Raw genomic sequence first — 16,661 nt, forward strand, 5'->3', positions numbered from 1 at the left:
ACTGTTGCTCCACCTCTGGATTACTGAACTCTGCCTGTCCCTAACCCTGAGTCTGCCTGCCGTCCTGTACTGTTGCTCCACCTCTGGATTACTGAACTCTGCCTGACCCTGAGTCTGCCTGCCGTCCTGTACTGTTGCTCCACCTCTGGATTACTGAACTCTGCCTGTCCCTAACCCTGAGTCTGCCTGCCTGCCGTCCTGTACTGTTGCTCCACCTCTGGATTACTGAACTCTGCCTGTCCCTAACCCTGAGTCTGCCTGCCTGCCGTCCTGTACTGTTGCTCCACCTCTGGATTACTGAACTCTGCCTGTCCCTGACAATGAGTCCACCTGCCATCCTGTACCTTTGCTTTACCCTGGATCTTCGACCCCTGCCTGCCTTGACCTGTCTTTGTCTGCCCCTGTTGCAACAATAAACATTGTTACCTCGACAGTCTGCACCTGGGTCTTACCTTGATTCCTGATATGTATATGCTGTATACCATGTAGCGAGAACCCCGTTCTCCACTGTTTTTATTTCAAAACGGTAAAAACGATATGTATGAAAATACCCGCAGATGAAAGGTGACATTTTGTACTGTCACCTCATATGAAACATTTGATCTAAAATACAACATGTGGAGAAGAGCCAAAAGTACACATTTTTGTTTCACTGTCCAAATAAATACAGAGGGGAGTGTGTTGATGTTTTAATTGAGGGAATGGGTTGGTAGTGTATGACCTATGATGGAGTAAAATAAGTTATTGAAACTAGAATTCCTAAATTGAGGAATTAAACAGATTTTCAATAATCGTACACCAAACAAATATGTGAAGTGATGTATGACTGGAAACTAATTTCAGTGAAAATGAATAGACTACAAATTACAATAGAGACCACAGAACCAGTTTCCAAGTTTGAATGTTGTTCTGTTACTACTGTCTGTCTTTGCATGTCAACAACATTCGTCTTGGCACAAATACAGAAGACTTTCTAGGGAGTTTATCCTAGCCACCGTGCTTCTACACCTGCATTGCTTGCTGTTTGGGGTTTTAGGCTGGGTTTCTGTACAGCACTTTGTGACATCAGCTGATGTAAGAAGGGCTTTATAAATAAATGTGATTGATTGGTTGACTTAAGCAGAGGGTTGAAAGCTTGTCTGGTTCCAACTCTTGGTGGGTTGGTTTTGGCTGATTGTAAGCCCATGGAGCTGTTGATTCGGTCTGAGGTGATAAGGTTATTGAAAAATAACTGCTTTATTGGCCGAGGGACTTGGTCTGGTCCATCAACTTGCGGAAGAGGTCTTCCATCTGAGCCTGGATGTTGTCAACCAGAGGCTTAAGCTGGGCCTGCATGTTCTCAGCCAGCGGCTTCAGCTGGGCCTGCATATTATCTGCCAGGGGTGCCAGCTGGGCCTGGATCTGCTGCAGCTGGGCCTTTCCATCCTCTATGAAGGTCCTGTTTGGAAGGAAGCTGGTGGTTAGTGGTCGGAATATTGACAAAGGGACTGCCAAAAATATTATTTGAAAATAGATCGAAACACATTGCCTGTTAAAGCTTTTGCAGGTCATTAGCATTTTTTTAAATCAAATTTTGCGAAGCATCCATTCTTTAGCATTATTTTTGACTGCTGTTTATTGTAAATTATGCAAAAGAATGAAGATGAGTTGTGTTTTATTTCACAGTTAATAGTTTTAAAAAAATGTCACTCACTCTGACTGGATCTTCTGCACTAGCTCCTGAGTGGTGGAGGTCAGCTGAGCTGACAGATCCTGGAAATACTGTGCCAGCTTCTCAACCTCGGGGGACTGTGCTGCTTGGCTTCCTATGGGTAGCCAGAGGATAACTTCATTAACATCTTCCAACATTGTACTCAAACCATTTATGCCCATACAGCATACAACAGCACATACAAGATCCTCTCTACATACAGTCATTTAAAATACATGAGTTATAAATAAATCCACCAACTCTGCAATGTAAGATTCCTATATGTTGCATATCTCTCAGTATTGTTGTATTATACACTGATTATACCAAACATTAGGAACACGTTTTGCCCTCAGAACAGTCCAAATTTATCGGGCATGTGTTGAGGGCAAAGTGTCGAAAGCATTCCACAGGGATGCTGGCCCATGTTGACTCCAATGCTTCCCACAGTTGTGTCAAGTTGGCAGGATTTTCTTTGGGTGGTGGACCATTCTTGATACACACGGGAAACTGTTGAGCGTGAAAACCCAGCAGCATTGCAGTTCTTGACACAAACTGGTGCTCCTGGCACCTTCTACCATATCCCGTTCAAATGGACTTAAATATTTTCACCCTCTGAATGGCACACATACACAATCCATGTCTTAATTGTCTCAAGGTTTAAACATCCTTATTTAACCTGTCTCCTCCCCTTCATCTACACTGATTGAAGTGGATTTAACAAGTGACATCAATAAGGGATCATAGCTTTCGCCTGGATTCACCTAGTCAGTCTATGTAAGGGAAAGAGCAGGTGTTCTTAATGTTTTGTACACTCAGTGTATCGTGCACATATATGAAATATAGTTATAGAACCACATAATCTCCATACATAATGCAATCTATGAGACTGTGTGTGTGTGTGTGTGTACGTGTTTTTGTTTCAGCTATGATTGTGTATTTAATTCTGAGTGCTATCACAGGGGAGAAACTAACAACAGTGTTCCTTTCACTTATGAAGATTTTTCACTTACCGTGTGCTAGAGCGAGCACGACAACTAGGGCGGCAAGGGAGAACTTCATGGCTGCTGAGTATGGCACCTGAGGAGAGAAGAAAGTGCTAGGATTAGCTTGACCCCATAGGTCTGTGGAGGCATGGTTTGATCACCGGATGGCTGTGGTGTAAAGTAACTAAGTCAAAATAATTTTAAGTACTACTAAGTCGTTTTTTGGTGGTATGTTTACATTACTTTACTATTCATATTTTTTGACAACTTGTACTTTTACTCCACCACATTCTTAAAGAAAAGATGTACTTTTTAATCCCATACATTTCCCCTGACACATAAGAGTACTTGTTACATTTCAAATGCTCAGGCTGGAGAGAAATATGGTCCAATTCACACACAACGCATTGTCATCACTACTGCCTCTGATCTGGTGGACTCACTAAACACAAATACTGTGTTTGAAAATTATGTCTGAGTGTTGGAGTTTGCCCCTGGCTATCCGTATATTTAAAAACACAAGAACATCGTGCTGTCTGGTTTGTGTAATATAAGGAATTTGATGTAGACACAGTATTTACTTTTTATATTTTTACTCAAGTATGACAATTGATTACTTTTTCCACCACTGTACTTTAGTACATTTACTCAAGTAGTATTTTACTGTGGGACATTCACTTTTACTTGAGTCATTTTGTAGTAAGGTATCTTTATTTTTACTCATGTTTGACATTTGAGTACTTTTCCCACCACTCCCGGGTGGTAGGATTGCCATCTCTAAAGCATTTTGTGGTTTCAAGGATTTTCTCTTGGTATAACAAATAAGGGCACTCAGTGGCAGGTTTGGGATCAGTTAAACTTAACTCAGTTAATTCAGGAAGATTTCAAATCATAATGAACTGGTTTAATAATAATGGAGTTGGTCAAATACATGGCTCCCGAGTGGCGCAGCGGTCTAAGGCACAGCATCTTAGTACTAGAGGCGTCACTACAGACCCTGGTTTGATTCCAGGCTGTATTACAACCGGCTGTGATTGGGAGTCCCATATGGCGGAGCACAATTTGTCCAGCATTGTTAGTGTTTGGCTGGGGTAGGCCATCATTGTAAATAAGAATTTGTTCTTAATTGACTCACCTAGTTAAATAAAGGTTCAAATAATGAAAAAAAATACCCATACCCCCGACTCCCTACTAAATTGCAACTTCTGCCTGTCTGAGCAAATTTGTAATGGAATTAAACATGAACTCTGTTTCATTTCCATTTTTATTTGCCTTTCTGAATTCACTGAGAATAATAATCTTGATTCATATTGACAGTTTACCTCTTAAAACACAGGAATAAAACATCTATCAAGCACTTTAAAGATCACCTTCTAAACTACTGCTGATAACACTGTTTAAATGAGCATCTTACAATCTGGTTGGGAAGAAATGTCCCTCTTCATTTGAATGCCAATCAGTTATGTTTTTACAGATACCCCACTTACAGATACCCCACATAAAAAACAACATATTGCAAGAAATCTAATATTTTACTATATCAAACATGAGTTCCTTGGCAGAGAGAGAGAGGACCACTCACCTGAATTGCAGGACAGTTTAGACCGGATGGTATCTTTCCTTGGGCCTCCCAAATGTCTTATAGTCCTTCAGGAACGATTGGGGCCACCCCAGACCAAGCCCCATGGCTGCGTAGGCTGAAGTACTGGACTATCATTGGATGTTTGTGCTAGCATGTGATTGCAGGGTGACCCTTGCTGCTCAGCTTGCCGCTAGAGTGATCCACTCTAAAGTCCAAGAGTCCCCCTCTTGCGTAGGAGTGCTGATTACTCAAACGCAGTAGGCGTCTTATCAAAGCATCTGATTAAAGAAAACATACCCAGGACATTTCCTCACGAGAAATAACACAAAACAGAGAGAATGACAACCAAGTTGATCGAACACAACAAGAATTGTGATGGTATAGAAACATGGCAGCCACAACACAGTCTAGATGGGTCAGCCTGAATATGACTCAGTTAAGCTGTTTCTGACTGTCTGTGTGAATCCCATGTTAGCGGTTTATGTTTTCTGTTCTATTTCATGTGTGTGTGTACTGCTTTAAACCAGATCATCTACGAATATACAGATTAACTTTCCCAATTTTTCCATATTGAATAGATAAAAGTAAATCGATTTAAATATATTGGTAATAAAGATAAATTGGTAATAGTAAAATTACAGTACAAGTAATATGCTGTAAAATAAAATTACTTATCTTTGAAGTTCCAAGCCATGGAATATATTAGTCTCCATGACATAAAATTGTGTGACTTATGAGATATAGAAAGTTTATGTTCCATTGAATATGAAACTGGTCCAACGCCACATCTCCCTCTCTCCACACGGCGTTGGCCCACTCTAGGGCTTTCCCGGTGAGGCACGAAACGAGGGCGGACACCCTCTCACGGCCCGAAGGAGCCGGGTGGACAGTGGCCAGGTATAAGTCCAGCTGCAAGAGGAACCCCTGGCAGTTCGCAGCCGTCCCATCCTATACCTGGGGAAGGGAGAGACGAATCCCACTGGGACCAGGAGAAGCGAGTAGTGGAGACCCCGGCTGTGCTGGTGGAGGCGCTGGGAGAACTCCCTATCTCTCCCAGCGGTCCATTGTCTGGACAACGCAGTCCATGGCGGTGCCAAGATGGTGCGTGCTCCCGGACGTGCTCCTCCACCCCTATAGCTGGGGTACCTGCTCCTGCTGACTCCATAACTTTGGTCCGGTATTCTGTAAGGGGTGCGTACTGGCGGCAGAGAAGTCAGGCGCAGGAGAGCAAAAATGGTGTTTCCAACGGCGCAGTTTAATAATAAAAACCACAGGAAAACAGAAATCAATAAATGGGTACAAAACCCGATGCACACAAGACATAACGTGCACAAGCACTTAAAATAAACAATACCGGACAAGGGGGGAACAGAGGGTTAAATACACATGTAATTGATGGAATTGAAACCAGGTGTGTGGGAAGACAAGACAAAACAAATGGAAAATGAAAGGTGGATCGGCGATGGCTAGAAGACCGGTGACTTCAACCGCCGAACATTACCCGAACAAGGAGAGGGACTGACTTTGGAGGAAGTTGTGACAGTAATAATTGGTTACAAATGTTGAGTATTACACCATCAGGAATTTCAAACTAAAGCTACATGTAGTTTTTATGCTATATACAGTTGAAGTCGGAAGTTTACATACACTTAGGTTGGAGTCATTAAAACTCGTTTTTCAACCACTCCCCAAATGTCTTGTTAACAAACTATAATTTTGGCAAGTTGGTTAGAACATCTACTTTGTGCATGTCACAAGTCATTTTCCCAACAATTGTTTACAGACAGATAATTTCACTTATAATTCACTGTATCACAATTCCAGTTGGTCAGATGTTTACATACACTAAGTTGACTGTGCCTTTAAACAGCTTGGAAAATTCCAGAAAATGATGTCAAGGGTTTAGAAGCTTCTGATAGGCTAATTGACATCATTTGAGTCAATTGGAGGTGTACCTGTGGATGTATTTCAAGGCCTACCTGCAAACTCAGTGCCTCTTTGCTTGACATCATGGGAAAATCAGAAGAAATTAGTCAAGACCTAGTCAAGAAAAAAAAATGGTAGACCTCCACAAGTCTGGTTCATCCAGCAATTTCCAAACGCCTGAAGGTACCATGTTCATCTGTACAAACAATAGTACGCAAGTATAAACACCATGTGTCACAGAAGTTGTCATGGAGAGAAGAGGACCAAGGCGCAGCGGGATTGTGGACACTCATGTTTATTAAATAAAACACGTAAAGCATCCACTTGAAAACAACACTTACAACAGCACCAGTCTTGCAGGCACATACAATGCAGCGCAAGGACAACCACCCACAACCCAAAAGAAAAACACACACACACAGGACTTCCAATCAAAGGCAACTCAACACACCTGCCTTCAATTGGAAGTCCCAATCACCAACACAACATTTAACAAACACAAACCACCTGCCACATCCTGACCAAGACTAACACAATTACGCCCTCTGCTGGTCAGGACGTGACACCATGGGACCACGCAGCTGTCATACCGGTCAGGAAGGAGACGCATTCTGTCTCCTAGAGATGAACGTACTTTGGTGTGAAAAGTGCAAATCAATCCCAGAACAACAGCAAAGGACCTTGTGAAGATGCTGGAGGAAACCGGTACAAAAGTATCAATATCCACAGTAAAACGAGTCCTATATCGACATAACCTGAAAGGCCGCTCAGCAAGGAACAAGCCACTGCTCCAAAACCGCCATAAAAAAGCCAGACTACAGTTCACAACTGCACATGGGGACAAAGATCATACTTTTTGGAGAAATGTTCTCTGGTCTGAAACAAAAATAGAACTGTTTGGCCATAATGACCATCATTATGTTTGGAGGAAAAAGGGGGAGCCTTGCAAGCCGAAGAACACCATCCCAACCGTGAAGCACGTTTGTGGCAGCATCATGTTGTGGGGGTGCTTTGCTGCAGGAGGGACTGGTGCTCTTCACAAAATAGATGGCATCATGAGGGAGGACAATTATGTGGATATATTGAAGCAACATCTCAAGACATCAGTCAGGAAGTTAAAGCTTGGTCACAAATGGGTCTTCCAAATGGACAATGACCCCAAACATTCTTCCAAAGTTGTGGCAAAGTGGCTTAAGGACAACAAAGGCAAGTTTTGGAGTGGCCCTGACCTCCATTCTATAGACAATTTGTGGGCAGAACTGAAAAGTGTGTGCAAGCAAGGAGGCCTACAAACCTGATTCAGTTACACCAGCTCTGTCAGGAGGAATGGGACAAAATTCACCCAAATTATTGTGGGAAGCTTGTGGAAGGCTACCCAAAACGTTTGACCCAAGTTAAACAATTTCAAGGCAATGCTACCAAATACTAATTGAGTTTATGTAAACTTCTGACCCACTGGGAATGTGATGAAAGAAATAAAAGCTGAAATAAATTATTCTCTCTACTATTATTCTGACATTTCACATTCTTAAAATAAAGTGGTGATCCTAACTGACCTAAGACAGAGTATTGGTACTAGGATTAAATGTCAGGAATTGTGAAAAACTGAGTTTGTATTTGGCTAAGGTGTATGTAAACTTCCGACTTCAACTGTATATACACTACCATTCAAAAGTTTTGGGTCACTTAGAAATGTCTTTGTTTTTGAAGGAAATGCCATTTTTTTGTCAATGAAAATAACATCAAATTGATTAGAAATACAGTGTAGACATTGTTAATGTTGTAAATGACTATTGTACGGCTGATTTTTTATGGAATATCTACATAGGCGTACAGAGGTCCATTATCAGCAACCATCACTCCTGTGTTCCAATGACAAGTTGTGTTAGCTAATCCAAGTTTATCATTTTAAAAGGCTAATTGATCATTAGAAAACCCTTTTGCAATTATGTTAGCACAGCTGAAAACTGTTGTCCTATTAAAACAGCAATAAAACTGGCCTTCTTTAGACTAGTTGAGTATCGGGAGCATCAGCATTTGTGGGTTCGATTACAGGCTCAAAATGGCCAGAAACAAAGGACTTTATCCTGACACTCGACAGTCTATTGTTGTTCTGAGATATGAAGTCTATTCCGGCGAGAAATTGTCAAGAAACTGAAGATCTCGTATAACGCTGTGTACTACTTCTCCCTTCACAGAACAGCGCAAACTGGTTCTAACAGAATAGAAAGAGGAGTGGGAGGCCCAGGTGCACAACTGAGCAAGAGGACAAGTACATTAGTTTGAGAAACAGACGCCTCACAAGTCCCCAACTGGCAGCTTCATTAAATAGTACCCCGCAAAACACCAGTCTCAACGTCAATAGTGAAGAGGCAACTCCGGGATGCTGGCATTCTAGGCAGAGTTTCTCTGTCCATTGTCTGTGTTCTTTTGCCCATCTTAATTTTTTTTTTTTTATTGGCCAGTCAGAGATATGGCTTTTTCTTTGCAACTCTGCATAGAAGGCCAGCATTCCGGAGTTGCCTCTTCACTGTTGATGTTGAGACCGGTGTTTTGCGGGTACTATTTCATGAAGCTGCCATATGTGTTATTTCATAGTTTTGATGTCTTCACTATTATTCTACAATTTAGAAAATAGTAAAAATAAAGAAAAACCCTGGAATGAGTAGATGTCCAAACTTTTGACTGGTACTGTATTTATATATATGTCTGTCTGTCTGTCTTTGTGTGTATAACTATACATTTTATATTAGTTTATACTGTTATGGTCTTTTATTCATAAATGTTGCCGTTGGTAATATTAGGTCAGAATTCTTTAGTTATTAAGGGTGAAATTTCTCCACAAACATTTCTATGTGACGTTTGCATGTAACCTGGGGCCATTTATTTCCAGTGTCTTAGAGAAGGAGTGCTGATTTACCTTGGGTTAATCACAGACTGTGTTGATTCATACCATGCCCTTGAGCTCTTGTACTTTCCTTTCAGAAAAATATGCAGAAGCTAGGCCTAAGTGTTCACTATTACGGCTTTGAATGCAAAGGGCACTCAATATACTCTGTTATTTGCAGTGGTGACCCATCATTCAGGGCAGGTCGGGCAGAGCCCCACCTGTTTTGAGTCCCAAAAACATAATGAATGGTTCAAAAATATATGAATTCGTGAAAAAAAATACATATATACAGTATATATATTTTTTATTTTATTTTTGGTTGCCTGTTTTGCATGTTATTTTGGCATTAATACGTGTCACATATCAGTTTGCAAACAATGTAAAAAAACAACAACTAATCTTTGAGTTAATAAAGCCACATGCTAACATTGAGTAAGGCAACTCCAAAATGCAGGCATTTCAGCCTAGTTCAGTGCTTTCTGTGGTGGTGGGTCAGCCAAAGGAAAATACGGAGCGTAGGGGCTGGTAAAGTTCCCTAGTTGCGCCGTGATTGCCTTAATGTTCTGTCAGTCATGGGGACACTACGTCACTAAAAAATCTACGGGGAGAGCTCGAAAATTCAAGCCCCTTGGGTGCTGCCATACAGTTACATTAGAAGTGCCCATCCAAGAAGGCTCAAGGTCATTGGCCAGAGATAAAATGACGTCAAATCACGTTATATATACCGTAGCTTTGAATGGACTGATCATGTCAACATCATACTTTCAAAATCTTAGCTAGCAAGCTAGACAAGCAGTCATCATCATGAATCAAGTCGACTGGCAAATCCTTTTCAATCCTTGTCATATGAAGAGAAATTATAGATAAAATGTATCGGTGCTCATCGGCCATTGGACATAAATATTACACAACCAGATGGAAATTGCAAATTCAACAATAAGTGGTTTGGAAAGAATCAGTGGCTAACTGCAAGTGTTGCAAAGCAATCATTAGCCTGCTTTTTCAGGGTGTGTGGTCCAAGTCTGGGTTTAAGGGTCTCTTTACCAAGCTAAAAAGAATAAACATTCAACACCACGGGCAAGTAAAGGTTGTATACATTGGCCATGCTGTCAATCCAGCATGACTTCTGCGGCGTTCAAAACAACTGGAAACTTGGTACTGGGAAATCTCAGACTTCAGTGAGTTCAAGACAACTGGGAACTTTGAAAAAACTAGTTCCAATTGGGAAAATACGTATTGAACGGTCATCCAACTCGGAATTCCAAGTCAGGAACTCTGGCCTCTTTCTTGAGCTCCAACCTGAAGATCACTGATGTCATGATTCAACCTTGTTTTTTTCAGAGTTTGGAGTTGTCTTGAATGCACCTTAAATCCAGAGAATGCCAGACTTTGATGGCAATGTTTGATGATAAAATTTGCCCACAAGAAGGACCGCCGCGCCAGCTTCCTGTTCAAGTGAGCACCGCACAACAAGTTGAGTCCAAAAATGTATTGTATGCTGCTGCATATATGATGTAATATGCCAGGGAGATATGTATACTGAAGCTAAGAAAGTAATACGAAGTGTATGTTATGTAATAAGCTGTTAGTAGCCCATGTGCCTCAACCTAATAAGTTGGTTTCTTTCCCCCTCATAACTTAGCCTACTTAGTCTGTTTTAGAGAAATGTAATCATCGAATATTGTAAGAGCTTTCATTGTCTGCATATACGCCCCCTTTATTTATCCGACGGTTCTAACTTGGTGTACAGGGAGAATACTATAAGAATGGCCCATGTTCTGAATTCTGTCACTGTACATTTCAAAAGTGCTGAACAAATTGACTACGTCCTTCCTCGCTCGCTCATAAATGTCTTAATTGAAATTACGGATTGTCTCTGATCCGCTCATCGTCCCCTTATGCCATAGTTTGTACATGTCAATTGTCAGTAGAAACCAGATTTGTTTAAGCAAGTCAGCCATATCAGCTATGTTTTTTTGAAAGGCAGTAAATGAGGCTGAATGAACTGTTTCGCTGCCAGACAAAGCTCTGCTGATCGCCAGGTGTAGCAGTGGTAAGGATTCACTCCATAGTGCTGAAAAGAAAGCTCTGCTGTTGGGACAGCTTTATGTAGGCCCTAACAGTTTGTGGACACTCTATGTCACCGTTATAGTGTAATTCATGTATTGGTTAGTGTTGTGTTGTGTAGGGGCTTTGCTGGCATGCATCTAAAAAAATGTGTTTGCCCCACCAAGATTTACATGCTAAAATCGCCACTGGTTATTTGGTGAAGATGCAAGTCCAGGATGACAAACAGAAACAGGGGGAAATGCAGAGGATGTAGTGACAATGTAGTAAAGCTTGCGATCTTGGGATCTGTTGTGATATTATGTCAAATACTTAAGAGATTTTGGTTGCTGTGCAGCTAGTAACAACATTGAAATTGTCTACGGAGCTAAAAAGGTATTTGAAAGGGCAATGTAGAATGAATCTAAAAAGTATTATTTTACTGTGTGGACCCCATCCTGACAATGCTATGAAAGCTCTCTATGGACTAGCTAAGTGTATCATCACCAGAAAAGAGTAATGTAACCTCATTTGATCTGAGCAGGATTCTTGCTATGACAACGTGTTTGGTCAAAGGTCAGCCTTCTTCCTAATCTATTAGGTTATAGATACAGGTAACTGCCAAAATAAAGGAAACACCAACATAAAGCGTGTTAATAGTGCATTGGGCCATCACAAGCCAGAACAGCTTCAATGCACTTTGGCATAGATTTAACAAGTATCTGGAACTCTATTGGAGGGATGCGACACCATTCTTCCACTAGAAATTCAATCATTTGTGTTTTGTTGATGGTGGTGGAAAACGCTGCCTCAGGTGCCACTCCAGAATCTCCCATAAATGTTCAATTTGGTTGAGACCTAGTGACTGAGACGGTCATGGCATATGGTTTACATCGTTTTCATCAAACCATTCAGTGATCACTCGTGCCCTGTGGATGGGGCATTGTTGTTCTATTGGGGATAGACAAGACAGGGTAGGCAAAATAATAGCCAAAATAATGGCCTGCCCAGCACTTTTATACATGACCCTAAGCATGATGGGATGTTAATTCCTTAATTAACTCAGAAACCACACTTGTGTGGAAGCACCTACTTTCAATATACTTTGTATCCATCAATTACTCAAGTGTTTCCATTATTTTTGCAATTACCTTTATATCGCCAACATGGAGCTGATATGGGCTGATCAGGGGCGGAAATCCCGGGGGGGATGGGGGGGACACGACCCCCCCATCCTGGGAAAAATATGATTTGTCCCCCCCAATATATCACTGAAACATAACTATGTAATTTAAATAATATGAATAATACGCAATGAAAGCAATTGTGCTGATTATAGACACTTAATAGCGCATTTTTAAGTTTCAAAAGATTGCAACCCCCCCACCCTTTGCCTCACAATGGTTTGATCCACTGCCAGTTCCTTAGTTTGCTAGGTAACAGAGAGGTCGTATCTACTGTCTGAAAGGCACTCAATGCACGTAACTGACGTGAGGTTAATCCAGTCAATCGCGCACACACACTAGCTGAATATGCAGAGCTAGCGCGCAAATATTAACTATTAAGCTAGCTAGTACCTATTCCATTTATGTGGCGTCGTCAAAGATGGAATCAGCATGCAGATGATGTAAGTTAGTGCTTCAAAGTCCCTGTGATAAGGTTAGCGATAAACTGAAATCCAAACTGAACAGAACTACACTCTCTTCTACCATTGTCTTAAATATATTTAATGGTCTCGTTGCAAAAGCTAAATTGTCGCAAGGGAACTTTTATTAATTTATTTTATTTCACCTTTATTTAACCCGGGTAGCAAAGATTATAGCAAACACCACTGAAACTGAATTGGTGCTCGCTAGCTTTGCAAATTCAGCTATTGTTGGAAGCCAGCCAATATGAAACAAACTATTAAAATTACAAAAGGTTGCAGCATATGTTGTGTAAATGGTGAACTCATACAGCTGTCAACTCTTGTCATTTTAATCCGTTTCACATTTGCTAGCTACCTTTTAGATCGAAGCCCAAATAGAATTATTGAAGATGATAGAAGCCCATCTCCTACTGTAAATAACCTACACACTGTGTGTGTGTGTAGCCAGCCAGGTAGAAAAATGGCAGAAAATAAAAGACGAAAATCAGAGTATTTTTCAATACACCAAAACGCATAGTAAGAACCCTAGTAGCCTAATATCTCAAAGACTAGTTGATAAAATGTTCATAAGAAAGAAATGAAATTCTAATGGAAATGATTCACAATGATGTCATTAGGCAGAGCAGGCAACAGATGGCACACTGACAGCAGAGTTGGGGACAGATATGCAGGGACAGACTGGCAGAGACAGGGAGTCTCAGGTAAGTTTGTTGACTCTTTGTTTGGCAACATTATGAAAGGTTATCAATTTTTTTTACTTGTAAAATAGGAACATAATTGGAAAATGCCATGGATACCCCCACTCTCAACTTAAACTGGTGACTGAACTAAGATTTGTTAAAGGCAATGGTATTGCTGTTGTGATTAGTTGTGTAGTTTTGGGTACCGGTAGTTAGGAGTACGGCAAACACCTTATTTCTTTGGTTCCTCAATATACATTTACCATATTACAATGTAGGCTATGTGTTACAGCACTACTTTTGGTGTCCCCCTCAGGAATTGCTTTTGAGAAAATTTCATGTAATTGTCCCCTCCAAAGTTGATATCAGATTTTCGCCAATGGGGCTGATATGCTAGATACCTCATCTGTATTCTGAATGTGTTTTAAATAGACATGTTATGATCTGCTTCTGAAATTGTACAGAATCTTCAGGAACGTCAAAGGCACAATCAGAGATTTTTCTTGATCCTCCAATTAATGATATATACCCACCGATTATTGAAGAAAATAACTTCAGATTCTTACAACCGTCTTTCCCCATCATAACCCAAAATGTAAGCTTGCTTTGCTCAATTGTTTGTAAATAACATTGATGTTAACAAAAATGTCCAGCTTCAAAATATGTTAAACATACAGTCTGTGATTTAAGTTTTTTTCTTTTAAATATATGATATAGATTTTGGAAGAATATATACTATATATACAAAAGTATGTGGACATCCCTTCAAATGAGTGGTTTGGGATATTTCAGCTACACCTGTTGCTGGCATGTTTATAAAATCGAGCACACACCAGTCCATTCTCCATAGACAAACATTGGCAGTAGAATGGCCTTACTAAAGAGCTTAGTGACTCTCAACGTGGCACCGTTATAGGATGCCACCTTTCTAAAACAATTTGGTTCATCAAATTTCTACCCTTCTACAGCTGCCCCTGTCAACAGTAAATGCTGTTATTGTGAAGTGGAAATGTCTAGGAGTAACAACTGCTCAGCCGCGAAGTGGTACAGTGAGGGAAAAAAGTATTTGATCCCCGTTTGCCCCCGTTACGTTTGCCCACTGATCAGTCTATAATTTTAATGGTAGGTTTATTTGAACAGTGAGAGACAGAATAACAACAAATTAATCCAGAAAAACGTATGTCAAAAATGTTATAAATTGATTTGCATTTTAATGAGGGAAATAAGTATTTGACCCCCTCTCAATCAGAAAGATTTCTGGCTCCCAAGTGTCTTTTATACTTTTTTCCCTGACTGTAGGCCACAAGCTCACAGAACCGGACCGCTGAGTGTACCAGTCCCATATTGCTTCTCTTTGGACTAGCCAAGTGTATCATCACCAGAAGAGAGTCACATCATGTAACCTCGTTACCTCATTTGATCGGAACAGGATTCTTGCTATGCCAAAGTGTTTGGTCAAAGGTCAGCCTTTTTCCTAATCTACTAGGTTATAGATATACAGTGCCTTGCAAAATTATTCAGACCACTTGGATTTCTGAAAATTTGATTGTTTTACAAGGTGGGATTAAAATGGATTTAATTGTAATTTTTCTGTCAATAATCTACAAAAAATACTCATGTCAAAGTGGTAGAAACATTTTTTCATTTTTTAAAGATTAATACAAAACAAATAAATAAATAAAATATGGTCGTTTCATAATAAGTATTCAGCTCCCTGATACCAGAAACATGTTAGAAAGACCTTTGGCACCAATTACTGCTGTGAGTCTTTCTGAGTAAGTTTCTAGCAGCTTTACACAGCTGGATTGTACAATATTTGCCTACTATTCTTTTCAAAATTCTTCATGCTCTGTCAAGATATTGGGGATCATGGCTAGACACCAATTTTCAAGTCTTGCCTTAGTTTTCAAGCAGATTTAAGTCAAAACTGTAACTTTCAGGAACATTCACTGTCTTCTTGGTAAGCAACTCCAGTGCAGCTTTGGCTTTGTGATGTAGGTTATTGTCCTGCTGAAAGGTGAATTCCTCTCCCAGTGTCTGGTGTAAAGCAGACTGAATCAGGTTTTGTTCTAGGATTCTGCCTTTGCTTAGCCCTATCCAGTTTATTTTTATCCTGAAAAACTCCCCATTATTTGTCTATGTCAAGCATACCCATACCATGATGCAGCCACCATCATACTTGAAAAAAATAAAATTTGATTTAAGTATTGACATGGACTCAGAACATCCAATTTCGCTGTTTCTCTATGAAATATAATATATATATATATATATATATATTTTGGGGGAGGGGGGGGTGAAAGCCAGGACAAATAAAACAGAGAAAATATAAATATAAAACAGAATTTGAGAAAATAAATCACAGATGTTATAGGGACCCCCTTAGAGTTGTTAATTAACCATTATTTTACCAAGTACAGTATGTTGCCAGAAAACATAGTGCACTACTTTCTCTTCTACACTAAGGACCTGGGGAAGAGTTGCGGGGAAGAGATGCCCCCTGCAGAAGAGAATGTGCCTATTTGAAAGCTCGAAAAATTAGTAGCTCGCGACATTCTTAATTTTTTAAATGTATCTCTCATGCTAGAAATGTTTGGTGACCCCTGCTATATACTATAGTTTATTTAAGCAATAAGGCCCTAGGGGGTGTGTTATATTGCCAATACATTTATTCAAATGTATCCTCTTATGTTTGTGTATTGTATTGAATTGTATTCTATTGTATGTTTGAGTGGGCTATGAATCCAGGAAGATTAGCCATGATGGACTAATGGATATATTAGTAAAATCAACCTAAATAAACTACAGACATTTAATCTTGAGTCTGAGGTGATACACAACACATAGTATAAACCCATTCACCAAGTCAATGCAACCCCAGTGCCTTATCATACTTTATAACCGTTATGTTAATCTAATCCGAACATAAACCACCACTAGGTAATACATCAGGTGAGGAGAGTAGGGCCAATTGATATAGGCAGCAATGATGAGTATAATGCATTCTAGGAAATGTTTTGAAAATTAAATTTGGTAAAACTTTACTGTAGTCCCCCTTGTGTATGCATTCAAGCATACAACCGTTATAACCTCTACATTATAACCGCTACATAACCACTACATTATAACATCCATCATAGGAAGTCATAAACATTTAGAACACTGCCGTAAGACATTATAAATGCACTTATAATGGGCATTGTCGATGACAGG

General features: G+C 40.1%; 1 protein-coding gene across 1 annotated transcript; it reads right to left on the minus strand.

Annotated features, from left to right (window-relative positions):
* Positions 1–496: 496 nt before the first annotated feature.
* LOC106588577 (type-4 ice-structuring protein-like) lies at positions 497–4,459 on the minus strand. Its single transcript, XM_014177720.2, has 4 exons — positions 4,259–4,459; positions 2,704–2,770; positions 1,694–1,805; positions 497–1,438 (listed from the first exon to the last, which is right to left on the minus strand). Exons 2-4 carry the CDS (start codon positions 2,750–2,752, stop codon positions 1,237–1,239), a joined length of 363 nt encoding a protein of 120 aa, XP_014033195.2. The 5' UTR covers positions 2,753–2,770; positions 4,259–4,459; the 3' UTR covers positions 497–1,236.
* Positions 4,460–16,661: the final 12,202 nt, after the last annotated feature.

The sequence above is a fragment of the Salmo salar genome, chromosome ssa27, assembly GCF_905237065.1.
Source record: "Salmo salar chromosome ssa27, Ssal_v3.1, whole genome shotgun sequence".
Taxonomy (NCBI): Eukaryota; Metazoa; Chordata; class Actinopteri; order Salmoniformes; family Salmonidae; genus Salmo; species Salmo salar.